At 34.4% G+C, this 17,489-nt stretch overlaps 4 protein-coding genes across 8 annotated transcripts; 3 read left to right on the forward strand and 1 right to left on the reverse strand.

The window, feature by feature from the left end:
- The first annotated feature begins 431 nt into the window (after nucleotides 1-431).
- Nucleotides 432-2,338, forward strand: LOC106437991 (AUGMIN subunit 1). The gene is made up of 6 exons (XM_013879026.3): nucleotides 432-839; nucleotides 907-1,039; nucleotides 1,103-1,237; nucleotides 1,338-1,461; nucleotides 1,782-1,919; nucleotides 2,075-2,338. Exons 1-6 carry the CDS (start codon nucleotides 584-586, stop codon nucleotides 2,183-2,185), a joined length of 897 nt encoding a protein of 298 aa, XP_013734480.1. The 5' UTR covers nucleotides 432-583; the 3' UTR covers nucleotides 2,186-2,338.
- Nucleotides 2,339-2,794: 456 nt separating this feature from the next.
- Nucleotides 2,795-11,933, reverse strand: LOC106437990 (cysteine-rich and transmembrane domain-containing protein WIH2). 4 transcript variants are annotated; one of them, XM_013879022.3, is made up of 6 exons: nucleotides 11,693-11,905; nucleotides 9,680-10,169; nucleotides 9,435-9,603; nucleotides 4,023-4,140; nucleotides 3,744-3,954; nucleotides 2,795-3,089 (listed from the first exon to the last, which is right to left on the reverse strand). In XM_013879022.3, exons 3-6 carry the CDS (start codon nucleotides 9,435-9,437, stop codon nucleotides 3,041-3,043), a joined length of 381 nt encoding a protein of 126 aa, XP_013734476.2. In that variant the 5' UTR covers nucleotides 9,438-9,603; nucleotides 9,680-10,169; nucleotides 11,693-11,905; the 3' UTR covers nucleotides 2,795-3,040. The 4 variants fall into 4 exon arrangements, with proteins under 4 accessions (XP_013734476.2, XP_013734477.1, XP_013734478.1 ...); XM_013879023.3 differs by lacking the exons at nucleotides 4,023-4,140; nucleotides 9,435-9,603; XM_013879024.3 differs by lacking the exons at nucleotides 2,795-3,089; nucleotides 3,744-3,954; nucleotides 4,023-4,140 and adding an exon at nucleotides 7,255-7,536 and having other exon boundaries at nucleotides 11,693-11,933.
- A 797-nt stretch (nucleotides 11,934-12,730) lies between these two features.
- Nucleotides 12,731-13,977, forward strand: LOC106437989 (protein EARLY RESPONSIVE TO DEHYDRATION 15). Its single transcript, XM_013879020.3, has 3 exons — nucleotides 12,731-13,141; nucleotides 13,229-13,535; nucleotides 13,613-13,977. Exons 2-3 carry the CDS (start codon nucleotides 13,244-13,246, stop codon nucleotides 13,759-13,761), a joined length of 441 nt encoding a protein of 146 aa, XP_013734474.1. The 5' UTR covers nucleotides 12,731-13,141; nucleotides 13,229-13,243; the 3' UTR covers nucleotides 13,762-13,977.
- A 156-nt stretch (nucleotides 13,978-14,133) lies between these two features.
- On the forward strand, nucleotides 14,134-17,207 carry LOC106437988 (DNA-(apurinic or apyrimidinic site) endonuclease, chloroplastic-like). Of its 2 annotated transcripts, XM_048775789.1 has the most exons (12): nucleotides 14,134-14,345; nucleotides 14,550-14,760; nucleotides 14,836-14,891; nucleotides 14,967-15,046; nucleotides 15,219-15,428; nucleotides 15,537-15,862; nucleotides 15,929-16,039; nucleotides 16,113-16,256; nucleotides 16,347-16,394; nucleotides 16,469-16,549; nucleotides 16,645-16,804; nucleotides 16,915-17,207. In XM_048775789.1, exons 1-12 carry the CDS (start codon nucleotides 14,308-14,310, stop codon nucleotides 17,034-17,036), a joined length of 1,587 nt encoding a protein of 528 aa, XP_048631746.1. In that variant the 5' UTR covers nucleotides 14,134-14,307; the 3' UTR covers nucleotides 17,037-17,207. The 2 variants fall into 2 exon arrangements, with proteins under 2 accessions (XP_048631746.1, XP_048631745.1); XM_048775788.1 differs by having other exon boundaries at nucleotides 14,836-15,046.
- Nucleotides 17,208-17,489: the final 282 nt, after the last annotated feature.

Here is a 17,489-nt window from a genome sequence, read left to right on the forward strand (position 1 = left end):
TTGAAAATTTTAATGAAGAAATTAGTTCAAATCTACTAAAATTTATTGTCCAATCAAACTTACTAATAAATTAATATTATTAAATAATATATAGTTTGAATTATGATTTATTAATTATAAAACCAGCACCACATATATTTCAACAGAATTTAAAACACACAAATAAATTTACTCCATCTTAAGCAAGAGTAAATATGTTTACTCTACTTTACTCTCTCTTCCATTTTCATTTTTCCACTTATTTTCACCTTTTTATTTCCCTCTCATTTACTCCATTTTTTCCAATCACACTCATGATATTAAATCTTAGTATTATTCAAAAAAAAAAAATTGTGGAGATGATACATTCACAGTTGCCAACACACCAAAAAGTAATTATTGGGTTAATGTAGATCGGCTGTCATTTTGTAAATTTACGCTTCTCCTGTCATTTTGAAAATTTTACTGTTAAATTCAAACTCCAACCGATCGTTCTTTCCCCAAATTGGAAAATTCAGGGTTTCAGCGAACGTGATCGCATCTCCAAACCGGATCTCTTCCTGCTTCGATTCCAATAGCTTTCTTCTTCGTTTGATCCGAAACGATGAGCGACATGACCGGTGATACGTCGTCGTTGAGCGAATCCAAGGGAGGATCCGACGCCGCTCGGATCTCGGAAGTGAAAGCTTGGCTCACCTCTCAGTTCGAATCCGCCGGGAAACAAGTCCCCAGTTTCGACTACACTCATCGAAGCATCGCACATCTCTACAATCTCGCCACCGCCTCGCAAGCCAAGTCTCAGGCCGCCACCATCGTCGCCAACGATTTCCGCCAAAAGGCTTCCGAGTACCGTGCTCAAGGTACTTCCTTTTACTTACCCAATTCGATTTGATTCGATAACGAATCTTACTAAGAGTGTTGATGCAGCGGCTCGGGTTAGAGAGATACTGGAGAGTGCTGGAATGGCGCAGGAGAGCTTACCTTCAAATGTTGTCTCTTCAGCTCAAGTTCTTGCAAATGTGGCCAATTTGCTCAACATTAGAGACACTGAACTCAGCAGGTGAGTCTCTCTCTTATTGGTGTGTTGCTATCCTATCACTGATGAGGTTGAACTGGTGTGTAGTTTCCTTGTTGCAATGGGAGATATTTCTCTGAGGAAGACTGGAGTTGAGGAGAAGAGAGCTAAAGCGCAGAAGGATTCTAATGTGCTTCTTGATTATACTAGGAAAGCGATTCAGAGGCTCACGTATTTGAAGAAGTAAGCTTCTTTAGAAGAAAGGAATGGACTTTGAGTGTGTGTGTGTATGATCTCAATTGGTGTTTATCTTACTTTATTTGTGTTGAGTTTTTTTTTACAGAATTCTTGCGCAGTTAGAAGACGATGTAGTCCCTTGTGAATCTCAGATGGAGAATTGGAAAACTAATTTGGAAGTAATGGCAGCTAAGGAGGAACAATACATACAGCAGTACAAGAAGTATGAGGTAGAAACCTTCTTCTCCTTCCAGTGTTTAGATTCTCCTTAGGTGATTGATACGCTTAGAATCAGATACCTTTCTGCAATTAGGTGAGATACAAACAGGAAGGATTATCTCAGTGATGGTCATACCATACTCTTGCTACTTGCTAGTGATTTAGGGATATGGTTTCATGGCTGAAGTTACTCTTGAGTTGTGTTATATCATATAATCATAAACATACATTCTGATTAAGATCCAAATCGTATAAGAAGTAGAGTGATGATGTTGGCTAGCAAATATTTTGGTACCGTACCTTTTTGACTTATGTATATTCTGGGGAGCAGATGTTGCTCAACCGTGTTGGCTACAGTCCTAAGATCAGCCACAGAGAGCTGGTGGAAATGGCAGAGCACAGAAAGGAATTGGAGAAGATGACAAAACCCGTCGTTGATACTTTAAGAAGCTACCAAGACTTGCCTCCGGTAATCTTCTTACTTCCTTTTTATTGGTACATAACTGGTTCTTCCAAACCTTGAATAAATTCTCAGTTGATCTACATTATCAATCTCGTCTTTGTTATTGGTCGTTGCTAGTCTAGGTTAACAGTATATTGTTGGTTGATCATTTCTTTGAGTAGGACAAAGCTCTGGCTGCACTAGCAATTGAAGACAAGAAGAGACAGTTTGCAGCCGCGGAAAAGTATCTAGAAGAAGTTTTACAGTCTGCCCTTGAGACAAGCGATGAGTGAGTGTATCCACCAGACTCCTTTATGAACAATCAATGTTTACTTTCACATGATCGCATTCTCATTATTGAAGTTTTTTAAATCTCTCTTTTATTTATGAAGAGAGACTCCTTGTAATCTCTTGACAATTACTAATCGATGAAAAAATTCATGCTCTATGTTCTTGTTTATTTTTTGTATGCCTTCCGTTAATTTTACATGGAAGACTAAGAAATACGATAGATTGACACACAAAACTAGAACTAACTATTTGTATTTTTTTTTTTTCATATTTGAGTCCAACAAATGAACTATTTGTCTTTACCGTTTATCTTACATAGTACATTAACTACATACCCAGCTATTAATTTTTTTGTATGTTTAATATATTTCATTCCCTTTGATGAGATACTGTTTATGGAAAATAAACCGTTGCTTTTGACTCAACCATCACTGATTTATCCATCAGTTTGTATCAATAATTCAATATCAATATGTTCAGAGGAATTTACTTTTCAATTAAAGCAAATATCAATATGTATAAAGAATCAATGACATACGAAAGTAAATAAAATCATTGAGATATGGTCATACGAATTATGAACTCAATTATAGAGAATGCTAACGACTGAGTGAGGCGAAGTAATAGTGTCTCCACACCAATTTACATTCCCACTAGTCTCAAATCCAAAACCAAGCTATAAAGTCGATAAACAATATTTTATTTATGAATAGAAGAACATAAAACATATGCGAAAGAGGATATAGACAAGAGATTGTATCCAGCAATTCATTTTAATGCCCATTACTCAACAAATGTTCTTGTGTTGCCAAACACTCTCTTGCAATTAAACCAGCAGCTCTGAGCAGATACTCCAATCAGAAGAAGCAAAAATCCAAGAGACAACAACAGCAGAGAGCAGCAAAACTGCAAAATCATAACATTTGTTCACATTCTCAACCAGTTCTAGTCTGATAAAAACAGAGTAACCAAAATATTTTGCTAGTATGTATAGTTTCAACTACTAATACCATAATCAATACCAGTGACACAAATACAAATCCAATTGCTTTAAATGTGCAATGTAGTAAGTAACCAGTAGAGGTTCAATGTTTGATGCGAGCATGTTCACCCTAAAGAACGCAATATGAATAATCAACAAAGGGAGAGAGTGTGTGTGAGTGAGAGGATAGTAAAGTTTTTGAATAACCAAAAGTTGAAGACATAATGTACATAATCTCCAGTTGACTCGAAGTTAAATTTAGAAATTATAATTAAAAAATAATATTTCGTACCAAGTTGGTTTAAACCCATGGCGCCACAAGGAAAGCAACCACATTGCCACCCAACACTTTTGTATCAAAAGTCAGTCAACCTTCTTTTTTTTTTTTCAAGTCAGTCAACTTCTACAGAGGAATATTCTAGTTGTAGCACATGACCTTTCACTATAGACTCTCTAGTTGAATATTCATTCATTCACACACGGAATATAAGTCAATTCAGTCAACATAGACCCATACGAAACTCGCAACCAAAAATATTAGTAACGTAATTTTGATTAGATCGAGTATTTTGACTTACCATGCTTCTAGACACCCAGGGCTACTCTGCTGTTGCTGCTGCTGATGCTGCTGTGGATATTGCGGTGCATACGGAGGAGGATATCCTTGCTGAGGATAGCCCTGCGGTGGTGGATAGCCCTGCTGTGGGTAGCCTTGCGGCGGATATCCCTGAGGAGGAGGATAACCTTGCGGCTGATAAGACTCCTTTGGATATCCCTCAGGCGGGTAACCTGAATATCAAAGTAGTTTAACGAAACCAAAAATTCAGCATGGAGATGTGAAGGAATTAAGAGGAAACCTTGAGGAGGAGGAACACCAACGGGAGGTTGATTGTACTGACTCATTGTTATTTCTGATCTCCTATGAAACGTGTAGCTCAAGAGACGACCAAAAGGAGATGACTCACGGTGAAAATCCTAGGTCCAGATACTTAGAGAAGTTATAGGAGCCATAGAGACGTGTGGAAAAAGATAAGGACAAGGAAAAGTCGTTGAGAATGTTTTAAGTAGGCCTGGACAAATAAATTGAATCCGAAAATTCAAACCGAATCCAACTCGATAAACCGAATGAACGGATCCAAACACGACATATATACCAAATGGATCTTTTTCGGTAGTTCGGGTTGGTTTTAGCCAAATAAAACCTAGACCAAAATGGATATCCGAAAATCAAAATCTCAAAAATAAACTTGTACAAACCCGATCCCAATCTTAATGTGTATCTAAAATACACTAAGATATTATTAAGTACCTAAAACAACTATTTATTACATGAATAATTAACTCAAATCATAAAAAATAACTCAAATATTTATTTAAATATATCTTTTTGGTCAATAATGATGTTCTAATGTTTTGATAATTGCATTTAAAGTTCAATGTGTATAAGTCTGCTTCTGAAATTTACACAATGCTGTTCTTTTTAAAGTTAGTGTTCCTTAGGTTAATAGAGTTGTTATTTGTTAATTTTAATTTGCTTATGTTTCATTATGTATGATTTTTGTTCGTACAATGCTTTGGTTTTTCGTGATATGTATGATGTTGTCACGTATAGTTCAAGGAAAAGTCTCTTAAGGTTGATAGAAGAGTCTTCCAAAGTTATTTTGAAGACAACATTATGGTTTAAAGAAGCCACATACACAAATTTAAAAGGAAAAAATATTTTTGGAACATATAACTCGATTAATGTCTGAAACCGGACTATTTTGGGTTCAACCCGATCTTGGATATGTAACTAAATCCAATGCGAATCCGATCCAAAATTTTATAATATCCAAATAAGACTGAAATTCATAACCAAAAAATTCGAAACCCGAATTATCCCAAACATAAATCCGGTTTGGACCCTGATTGTTGAGCCCTAATTTTAATTAATACATGTTTTGCAGTTGTTATTATGAGGGGTGGGACATATTGGATATTCGGAGTTATGATATCCAGACTAAAATCTGAATACCCGCGGATATCTGGATTCAAATACTTTTAAAAAATAAACATTTAAATTTAAATTTAAATTTAAACTAACAAATTAATAATTAATTTATTATTTAAAATTATTTTCTGAACAAAAAATTGAAAATTATTGAATTTAATAAAATTAAAATTGTATTTATTTTATATATAAATTATTTGTAAAATACATATATAAATATAATTATATTTTCATATTTTTAAAATATATAATAGGTCCTGCTCTGGTTATCCGAACCTAAAATTTGAATATCTAGATCCGTAAAATCTCTATCTGGATCCGGCGGATATCCGTTTTTCGAAATGGATCGGAGCAAATCCTGGATTGGATAACAGATACCAGATATTAAGTCTCAGACCTAGTTATTATGTATATAAAGATAAGGGGTAATAAATGCAATGAAACCCCCACCATTTAAAGCTGATATTTCTTTTTATTTATAATTATATTTAATTTTCTAAAATAAATTAAGAATATTTTTATTGGTTTCTATGATGTTTTGGTTTTCTAGATGGGATTTTGACATAAAAGAAACCACTACGATTCTTCTTCTTTTTTGGATCAAAGATGACTTTTCATGGTAGGACCGGCACTGCATGATAGTCCTCTACACTAATCAGATCAAGTTGCAGCTCGAGATAACACAATTATTGTATGTTAATTGTGATCTTAAGACCGCACATATGCATTTTTATCTAATTTTTTGTTTGGAGTTTTTTTTCGCTAGGGGGAACTCAAATAGGTATATGATATTCCATAAATATCTCAAATATGTATGAACAAAATCGATTTAGGAAATAAAGATAAAAATAATTTTTTGAACAATATATTGATTGATTGAATTACGCATAAAAAACTCAATTCTCCAACAAGGGAACGAAGGAGAACAATACATTTAGTAACATTCCTTAAAAAAATTGTCATTCATGAAGAATAGTTTTTCATTTCCATGTCGTCTCATTTTTTTTTGTAGAGAATTATAGAGTAAATTTGTTCCTCGTTAATTTTTTATAAAGAATCATCATTCTTCATCATTTCCAAAATGTTATTCATATTCATTCTTTTCCTATCTATTTCTAATGTTCAAATGATGATTACTAGTTACACCCACGTTTTTTTTCTTCTAACACGCGACAATATAATTTGTGTATATAAGAAATATATAGACAGGTGCACAAAAAAAGAACTATATAGACAAAATTTGTTAAGAAGTGGAATCAATGACAAGCAACTTTTTTTCACACGAAAATTTCCATTAATCTTAGAAAGATACAGAGATAAGATACAATTTTGAGATATATAATTAGGAAACAAAGCCATCAGGAATATGAATGTCCTCTGGAATAAAAAACCATCAGAATTACAAGAATTCTTTGGAATCAAACATAAAACTATAAACAACAAGGATAAAAATATATACGATTAGAGACCTAATGTCAATTAAAACAAAATCTCAAGCAAGCAGATTTACTGAATTACCGAAGAAAAAAGGAAGAGATATGCGCATATCTTCATAACTATTTACCACTGATTATTCTTCACCATGTGGATTTAAACCTATGATGCCTGATAATATCCTTATCTTTAATGTAGGCTATTCTGAAAGTATATATGCTATACATCCCATGAAGTTGAGTTGATATTTATGAACAAGTACTTCAACTGAACTTTTTTTTTAAAACTGAACCTATTCCGTATCTTAAGACTTCTCTTGGGTAAGCACTCGTTCTTGAGCTTGATAGATCATGGAAATTTTATTTTTCTAAAAACAGGAGAACATATGAGCATCTTAATCATTAACTCCAATCTTGAATCAAGAAATCAGAAGGCATTCATGTTTTTATTTTTCCATATACGAGCTGATACCACTCTTAGAACCACTGCACAAATAAACTAAAAGGAATTTGTTTCTTGACTAAGCTCTGATCATAAATTTGTGTTTGGCTTAACTGATCAATCAGAGGTGAATAATCTGATTTACGAAGCATTTTAAGACTTGTACGTTAAGTACAACTCGTAGAGCCCAAGAAGCTCCAGTTTTCATATGAAATATGAACAAAGAGAGAAAGCAATAGACTGAGGGAGGCAAAGGAATAATGTCACTACACCAGTTTACATTCCCATTATTCTCAAATCCAAATCGAGCTAGAACGTGGATACACCATAGTTTTTTTTATGAGCCTAAGAACATAAAAACATAAAGAAATATAATAGACCAGAGATTGTATCCAGCAATTATTTTAATTCCAACCAATGTTCTTGTGTTGCAAACACTCTCTTGCAATTAAAGTGCCAGCTCTGCACAAGATTCGAATAGCCAGCAACAGCATAGAGCAGCAAGACTGAAAAATCATAACATTTGCTCACATTCTCAGTCAGTTTTATTCTTGATAAAAACTGAGTAACCAAAACTTTTGCAAGTATATGTTACTTTAAACTTGTACCATTACTATATTACCATTTACCAATACTAGTAAGGCGACATCTCACCAATACACTTTGGCAGTAAATCTCACAAATACTAATTAAGTAGGATAAGACATGCGCCTTACGCATAGTAAGTTTATTTGTATATATTATCGATAATTTTTTTATATATATTTGTTCATTTTATTTATACATATACAATGTTTTTTGTTATCATATATTTTTTTCGATGGACCAGATCAATTTTTATTAAAATTGTGGAACTAAACGATAATTAATGTATCATGGGATGATCAGATTAGACATTAAACAAATTATGACATAAAAACCTTATATTTTCCACCGAACACATTCTTGAAAAGTGAATAGTATTGTTTCCACAGCTGAATTATTGTGACATTTATCTTCCATATGATTTTGAAAGATTTCAGATCAATCATCGAATTGATACATGTCATTTTAATGATTTTAGTCGTATGCTTAAAGAAAATTTACATTTTTGTAATTTAAAGTCTTTTAAAAATTTTAAAATATAACATATAAGAAAAATATAACATATAAGGTTTCTTCATTTTTATAATTTAAAGTCGTTTTAAATTTTTTAAAATATAACATATAAGGTTTCCTCATTTTTTGTAATTTAAAGTTATTTAAAAAAATCAAAATATAACATATTATAAAAAATATAATTTTTTATTATATGGTAATGTGATTTTTTAATTATTTTTAATAATATAAAATTAAAAAAATGAAAAATGATGCAAAAATTGTTATCAAATCTTTATTATTCATAGTCATTAATTGTCATATATATGTTAATCATATTAGGTAATTCAATAGCTTTTATTTAAGAAAAGAATACACATTTCTTATATTTTGGATTAATATAATGTTCTCTAGTATTTTGATTTGGACCAACATTTTTTTCAATTGATTTTTAAGCTGACATGTAAGCTAAATTGTCATCTTAATTATGTAACAACTAAGCATGACTTTTTTTAATTTGTACAAACTTAAGGTTACAAATTTTTAAATGATCATCAATTAATATATAGGAGATATTATCTAATCACAAAATAATTTTTTATAAACCATTTTAAGTGATATTCCTTCTGTTTCAAAATAATTGGGTTTAAAGGTTTTTCCACATCAATTAAAGAATTACTAATTTTTATTTAATTTATCCCATAAAAAACAATATCTACAGCTAATTCAATCAATAAGAATTTATACAGCCATATACAAATGGTTTTAAATTTCAAATTACATTTACTTTTTGCATGAAACTTAAGAACATCATTTAAACTGAAACAAAACAAAAATCCTAAACATCACTTACAAACGAAGGGAGTACATAGTAACACAGTTTTTCAACAGAAGTCAAAGAGTTTTTTATATGACAATCGTTTCTCAAGTGTCTATCATCTCTTTTCTTTTTATAAAAAAATGTTTTTATTATTTTATTGAGAAGAAGTTGGGTGAAAAACTTCCGTTGCTTACCAAATTCAATTGCTTTAAATATGCAATGTAGTCTATAACCAGTACCAGTTCAATGTTTGAATGTAAGCATGTTCATCCTAAAGAATGCAATACCGGTTATCAACAGAGAGAGATATATAGACGGAGCAGAGAAAAGGATGAAGAGTCAAGTTCTAGAAGAATATTCTAGCTTTAGCACATGATTTTCTATTTGATAGCATACCAAAAGTGGAATGAGAATGAGAGTGGTATGACAGAATATGTGGTATGCCTGATTTTTGTAAATAAGCAGTATAGTATATCAATTAATAAAATAAAAATTATTTTGACGTACCATCCTTGTAGACACCCAGTAGTACTGCTCTGTTGATGCGGCTGCTGATTCTGCTGTGGTGGAGGATATTGCGGCGCATACGGAGGAGTATAGCTTTGCTGTGGGTAGCCCTGCGGTGGGTAACCTTGCGGCGGATATCCCTGCGGTGGATACCCCTCTGGTGGATAACCTGTTATCACAAGATCAAAGCAGTTTAACGAACCCAAAAGTTCAGCATCATGAAGATGAAGGAGTTGGGAAGAAACCTTGAGGAGGAGGAACACCAACGGGAGGTTGATTGTACTGAGTCATTGTTGTTTCTTTTCTAGGTTTCTGATCTCCTGCGAAACGTGTAGGTCAAGGACAAGAAACGACGTTGACTAAAGGAGATGACTCACAGTGCAAAGTCTAGACCCATAAACTTATAGAGATGTGTACAGAACGATAAGGAGAAGGAAAAGTCATTGAGAGTGTGTTTTAAGTAAACGCGTTTTGCAGTAGTTATCTCTCTTTTTTATTTGGTTTTATCTCAAAAACGATGAACCTCCGCCATATAATAGCAGATATTTATTATGTTTACTTTTAATTATATTTTATTTTATAAAGAATAAAACATATTGCCCTGTTTTCCTGTAGTATATACTAAGCTTTGCTATTGCTAACTGACCGTATATAGTTGATATTTGTCAAGTCTGCTGCTACTTGTCAAGGTCATAAGACTTGGCTCTCCGTTTGGTCCATAATTTGATTAACAACCTACACTTGATGTATCACAAAATGCATAGTTCAGTACTGAGTCATTGTTGTTCCTCTGCGAAACTCGTAGCTCAAGAAAAGACTTGACGAAAGGAGATGACGCTCAGTGCAAAGTCTAGACCCAGAAACTTATAGAAGATATATGAGCCGTAGAATATAGATATGTGTAGAGAATGATAAGGAAAAGGAAAAGTCATTGTATATATGACTGGTTGAAACGCAGTATGTTTTAAGCACCAGGTTTAGATAATAAAAAACAGTATCTAAAAAACCATAATAATAATTTAAATGATAAAAAAATGTAACCAATGATTACAAGATATTTGACTGAAGGGGTTCCAGTGGATTTCTCGTGATATATCATTTAGATATTGCTTTTCGTTCTATCTTCTCATCACAATGGAATATAGTCAAATTCAGACTCTAGAGATATAGTGATATAGAGAAGAAAAAAATGTTTCAAAACACAGACAGAGCCATAAGTCTGTGAGATAACAAGTTAAGTCCCACATCGGATATTAGACAAAGAAAAGTCTAATATATAAAGAGAAGTCCAACTCTAATAGTACGAGGCCTTTTGGTAAGAAAGCCAAAAGTAAATCCATGCGGGCTAGTCTCTAAGGCCCAAAGTGGACAATATCGTACTAATAAGATAAGATAGAGTTGGACGCGGGATTTCGCAATCCCAACAATTGGTATCAGAGCGGTTTGACAAAGAGATGCAAGAAGCCTAAAATACCCTTTAAGTAAGAACGGGTAGAAGAGGAAAGAAAAGGTATGTTGCATAAACGTCAGAAGATCATGGAACCTGTGATGTATTGTGGGAGAAACATTCTCAAAGAAAGCCCTGCGATTACTGGTACAAGGTGGTACCGAAGATAATTCGCCGAAAAAAACATACGAGATGAATGTGGTTCTTAGCTTGAGGGGGAGAATGTGAGATAACAAGTTAAGTCCCACATCGGATATTAGACAAAGAAAAGTCTAATATATAAAGAGAAGTCCAACTCTAATAGTACGAGGCCTTTTGGGAAGGAAGCCAAAAGTAAATCTATGCGGGCTAGTCTCTAAGGCCCAAAGTGGACAATATCGTACTAATAAGATAAGATAGAGTTGGATACGGGATTTCACAATTCCAACAAAGTCCTCCTTGTTTCAAAGAGAAGAGGATGGGTTTACGAAACTCACAACCAAAATATTAGTAACTCAAGTTTGACTTTTTTCTTAATGCTGATTTATTATGATCTTACAATTATGATATGAGAAAAATTACATAGACGATTCGATAACCGACAATACTACCTGCCTTATGAAGACATACGCCTAACTGCATCACCTGGGTCGTCCTATGAAGATTTACGTTTGACCAGTTATACTTGCACCATGTTGAAGATCCATTGTAAGACTTTCTTCCGTAGTCTGCATAATTGTTTAATAAATTGCTTTTTCCGGGACTTGAAACTTGGATTTCCTGTAATCTGCAATAAACGCAAGTTTGATTAGATCTATTATTTTTCACTTACCATTCTTCTAGACACCAATAACGGCTCTGGTGTTTCTTCTGATGCTGCGGTGGTGGAGGATATTCCGGCGCAGATGGAGGAGTATCGCCCTGCTGTGGGTTGCCTTGCGACCGATATCCCTGCGGTGGATACCCCTCCGATGTATTATTTGGTTTTTATTCTGCTCTCGTTTTCTGATGTCATGATATAAAGCAAGACATACCAACCCACCCTAGCTTGTACTAGTTTATTTATGACATCAGAAAATCCTTTATCAAAACAACAACAAAAAAGGAAAAGAATGTAGGACCATTTTTCAATCACACATTCGCAAACACATGGTAGTCTCCACACTAATGAGATCAAGTTGCCGACGAAGATAACCTAATTATTGTATGTTACCAGTGATCCTAAACCCCATATATACATCTACTCTTTTTTTTATCAGTTAACTTTTATGTCCGGAAGTCAACCGACTAATTTTTGGATTCCAGCGATACTTATATTTATAAATCTTCAGATGGCCAATGAAAATTGAAATGCGGGTTCACTGTAAGTGCCATTTGTCCAACCCTGCTGGTTCATCTACTCTTCTTTTGTCTAATCCCCTCGTGGAGATTATTATTTTGGGAATTTATCACCGCGTAAGATTAACATTTTCAAAACACAATGTACAAGAGAATTAAGTTCTTAAACCAAAAAAAAAAGAAAAAAAAAGAGAGCCAAGTTAACAAATGGGCCTATATTGGATTAGTTTTAAACCATATTTTATTTTTCAGATAAGAGAATAATCTAATGGGCCTATATATTAGATTAGTTTCCGAACTTATCCTCTCCCGACCAAATTTCAGATATTTTAATTTAAAAAAAAAAAGAGAAACAATAATTTAACTTTATTACGAATCGCCAACGGATAGGTACGAAACAAAGTCAAATAAAGCAAACAGTAACGCGTAAACACGTGGACGGCAGATTACACAAAACCATGTGAGGCGCGGGTCCCACCCTTACCCACTTGTCTCTCACATACTCCCTCTATTTTTTAAAGATGAATGTTCTAGGATTTTCACACTTATTAAGAAACCATATTAAAACTTAGTTATTAATGCATAGTTTTTCGTAACTTTATATTTCTTATATTTTTAAACCAATAGGATTAAAAGAAATGTAATTAATATTTTTGAAACACACAATTTTTCATTATTAGTTGACAAAATATGCTTTGAAAACATAAAAAATACATCTTTTGGAAACAAAATATTTTCCTAGAACATCCATCTTTAAAAAACAGAGGGAGTATAATTCTGCCTCGGAAACAACCAACCTCAGCTTCGGCACACCGAACCTCGCTTTATATAATAACACAACCCTCTTCCTCATCTTCTTACATTCGTGTTCTGGTCCGTCCTAATCCGTTTAGCTTTTTATCAAGACAAGAAAAAGAGTTTCAGATATTATCTTAACCCAAAGGTAAAAAAAAAATATCCTCTCCTATCTTTTGTCTTCTTGTTGTTCTTGATAACATCAGATCATTTGATATTGTTAGTCTTTGTGCAGAGATCTAAAAGAAACATGGCGATGGTTTCAGGAAGACGTTCTACGCTAAACCCCGACGCGCCTCTGTTTGTTCCGGCGGCTGTTCGACAAGTTGAGGATTTCTCTCCGGAGTGGTGGCAGTTGGTGACGACTTCGACGTGGTACCATGACTACTGGATCAGCCAGCACCAAGGAGCAGATGGTTTCTATGATGGTGAAGTCGATGTAGCTGATCTTCTTCCGGAGTCTTTTGATTTCGATGACATGGAAGATCTCTTTGAGGCAGATGAGTTCGGTGGGGAGATCTACCATGCGCCTTCTGACTTTGGTAAAGCTATCTCTATCAACAACAATCTCCTGAACCAGCAAGATTTAGAGACTAATTCGTTGTGTGATGATCATCAGGTTTAGGGAAGAACGGTGAGATGGTGAGGAGATCGAGTGGGAACAGGAGTCCTAGGTTGGTTGTTGAACCGGCTAAGTATGCAGAGAAGCCAGCTAAATGGGCAAACCAGAGGGTTGCGGCTCCAAGAAACATCCACCAGCCTCGCTGAATAAGAGAGGGAGGAGGAGTTGTTGTTAAACTAGTCAGAGTTGGTTGTATGTTAGCTACTGTACCTTATGTAATTTTCTTAGTATTATTTGCTTTCCCACAAGAGAACTTGTTCTTTGTACCTTTCTGATTATGTTCATTCTCAAATAAAAATGTAAAAACATAAAAAAAAAAGTTGTAAACTCTGAAGAGAAATGAAAATTAGATTTTATTTCTAGACAAGCTTGTTCAAGCTTTATTAGAATGGGAAAGTCATAGCTACCTTTCAGTTTTCACAGCTCAGTGGTTACCTCAGCTGAGCTCACATGTTTTTGTGAAACAACTATTCAACCTCAAGCATTACTAGAGAAGCATCTCAAAGTAGCAAATTTTAGGAAAGTGCGTAGGAGTTTTAGTTTGGTTTTGGTCTTTTTGATATGAAGAAAATGAGCCGGTCATGAAAAAGTGAACAAAAGACAATCCGGCGCGTGTATATACGCGCAGATGCGTGCGAGCGAGCGAAACTGTAAACAAAGACGCTCCTTTTTTTGAATGTGCCCATTTAGCGATGAACAAGGTTCTTCAGTTCGGTCTCCATAGCTCCAAGTACGTTTCCATCTTCGAATTGTTTGCTGTATTATCGCTTTGTTCTTCTTCCGTAAAGTTTAGGGCTTTGGGACAAAATCAAACCTCGTTGTTGTTCTTCTCTGTTCTGTCTGAATTGCAAAGCTGTCACCTTTTTCAATTTTTGTATGTTTTTTTTTTATACTTCTCCTGTGTGAAAATTTTGTGACTGTTTGATGATTCTAGGTTTCTGGCGGTGCCACTTAGGAGAAGCTTAAGATTTGGTTCATCGATTGTTAGTGTTAGTGTTAGAGTAGTAGGAACAACAAGTTTCAACAAGAGACTCATGTCAAATGCTACTACGCCTTTCTCTATCAACAACAACACCAAGGGAAAGGAAATGATGAAGGTAGCAGCAGCTACTGATCATAATTGTCATCAGATGGTTGGTTCAAAGGTTGTGATTGATTGCTAAGGACTTTTTGGTTCTCCTGTTTAATTGGTTGGTTTTGATAAATGGGGTATTGTTTAGGATGATCAAAAAGAAATTGAGGCAATGACTGTTCAAGAACTTAGAGCCACATTGAGGCAAGCTTATGCGCCTTTTCTTTGTTATTGTTTCGGTAGACATCCAAATACTTGTTCTTTGTTTTTGAATCATAGGAAACTTGGATTACCTGTGAAGGGACTCAAAACAGAACTTATCTCAGCTTTACAACTTCATATGGACAGCAATTTACAAGGTATGTAACTACTACACATCACTATCTCTCTCTCTCTCTCTCTCATGTGTGGAATGGAAAAAAAGGAATGTGGACTTCTTTGGTATGTTGTTCCATTTAAAGTAGAATGGAAAGTCTCAGACTTGCTATAGATTCTCTCTTTGTTAAGTCTTGTCTTGTTTATCTGTTACAGATGAAAGTTCTGGTGCAGAAATAAAGGAAACTTCTTCATCCACCCTCTCAGAAAGTGTCACTATCAAAAGAAAGATCAGAAACAAGGAAGAGTTTAGCTCTGAAGCTTATGGCAATGAAGATGGAGAGAGAAGAGTAAAACAGTCTACTGAGAAAAAATTGAAAGCCAAAGTTTCTTCAAAAAGTGAACACAAGTCGTTAGCCAAAACAGGTTTGTCACATGTTTTTTTTAAAAAAAAGCGAACACTGAGTATTAGATACTAGCATCTACATAGAGTATTTATTATTGAACCTTATGTGTTTTGCTTAATCTTCCTAGGTAAGAAGAAGTCTCGGTCAAAAGAGGAAGAAGCATTATTAACCATATCTAGCAAAGTCCTCAAAACCGATGAAATCATCTCATCCTCAGTTCAAAGTGAACCATGGACGGTACTTGCCCATAAGAAGCCTGAAAAAGACTGGAAAGCTTATAACCCAAAGACAATGAGACCTCCCCCTCTCCCAGAGGGAACCAAGTCTGTGAAGATTATGACTTGGAATGTTAATGGACTGAGAGCATTGCTGAAGCTAGAGAGCTTCTCTGCTCTGCAGCTTGCTCAGAGAGAAAACTTTGATGTGTTGTGCTTGCAAGAGACAAAGATCCAGGTCACTACATAAACATTAGCACCGTCCTAAAGCATTAAATTCTTATCTATTACACTTATGGTATAGGTGAAGGATGTTGAGGAAGTTAAGAAAGCTCTTAGTGATGGCTATGATCATAGTTTCTGGTCTTGTAGCGTCTCAAAGCTTGGATACTCTGGAACTGCTATTATTTCAAGGGTAAAGACAAGAATGTGTCTGATATGTTATGTTGAATTGTAAGTGTTCTAATCAAGTTTGTCTTTTTTGACAGATAAAACCACTCTCGGTTAGATATGGTACTGGTCTCTCTGGATCAGATCATGACATTGAAGGACGCATTGTGACTACTGAGTTCGACTCTTTGTACTTGATAAGCACATATGTCCCTAACTCGGGAGATGGCTTAAAAAGACTGGTACCCTTCAATTTTAAGGCATTTAGTTTCTACACGTTTGGTACATTTTCTTGTTTTCTTAAATTTAACAAATGGTGTTGGTTTCTCAAGTCATACAGGATTGAAGAATGGGATCGAACCCTCAGCAAGTACATCAAAGTATGAAAGTTCTCTTTATTTATTGTATCTATTCTGCTTACACTGATCTCTCTATGGTCTCTTTTCATCTGCAGGAGCTGGAGAAGACTAAACCTGTAGTCTTGACTGGTGATCTAAACTGTGCTCATGAAGAAATCGACATCTACAATCCTGCGGTAACTAACTCTCAGATTCTTCATTTTATGTGATTGACTAGTTGAAACAACAGTAATCACCTCTCTTTTGCCAAATGTTTTTTTTTTTGGATTAGGGGAACAAAAGAAGTGCTGGTTTTACAATAGAAGAAAGACAGTCCTTTAGAGAAAACTTCTTAGACAAGGGCCTTGTAGATACCTTTAGAAAACAACATCCTGGTGTTGTAGGTTACACTTATTGGGGTTATCGCCATGGTACCCGCAAAACCAACAAAGGTAATCAACTCTGCATAGAAATAAACTGTTGATACTTGTTTTGATCCACATTCAGAATCATATTTGGATTGTTAAAACTGTGTGAATTGGTGTGTGTTTGTGTGAAACAGGATGGAGACTGGACTACTTCTTGGTATCTGAATCGATTGCAGCCAATGTTCATGATTCTTACATTCTCCCTGATATCAATGGCAGTGATCATTGCCCCATTGGTCTTATTCTCAAGCTCTGATCTATTCAAAGCTTAACTATTCCAGGCTTTTTTGGTGTTTTGGTTAAGGTTCTAAATGACTGTTAGCTAGAGATTTTACAAGTTTTGCTTATGTGAAATTTGGAGTTTTCAGAAGTCAATATCTTCATCACGATGTAGTATCTTGAAAATGAAAAGGTTAATCTTTTGATATTTCCCTTAAGGTTAAAAAAATCAATAAGACTTGCAACTAATTGACCTTATAATTTATTTGGAAGGATTTTTCTTAAAAAAAAAAAAAATCCAAATTAGAAAACATTCATCATAAGTTTTCTACAACACAAATATACAACGCCAGTAAAAAATGATAAATGTTCGAAATTTAGACCTTGGAGACCACTAGTTTGTTTAATTACCTCACAATAAAACAAGTTTTTGTGATAAAAGAGTATAGAGAAAAGAACATCTTCAAAATAATACTATTTAAATATATAA

This window comes from Brassica napus, chromosome A3 (genome assembly GCF_020379485.1).
Source record: "Brassica napus cultivar Da-Ae chromosome A3, Da-Ae, whole genome shotgun sequence".
In the NCBI taxonomy this organism is placed as follows: Eukaryota; Viridiplantae; Streptophyta; class Magnoliopsida; order Brassicales; family Brassicaceae; genus Brassica; species Brassica napus.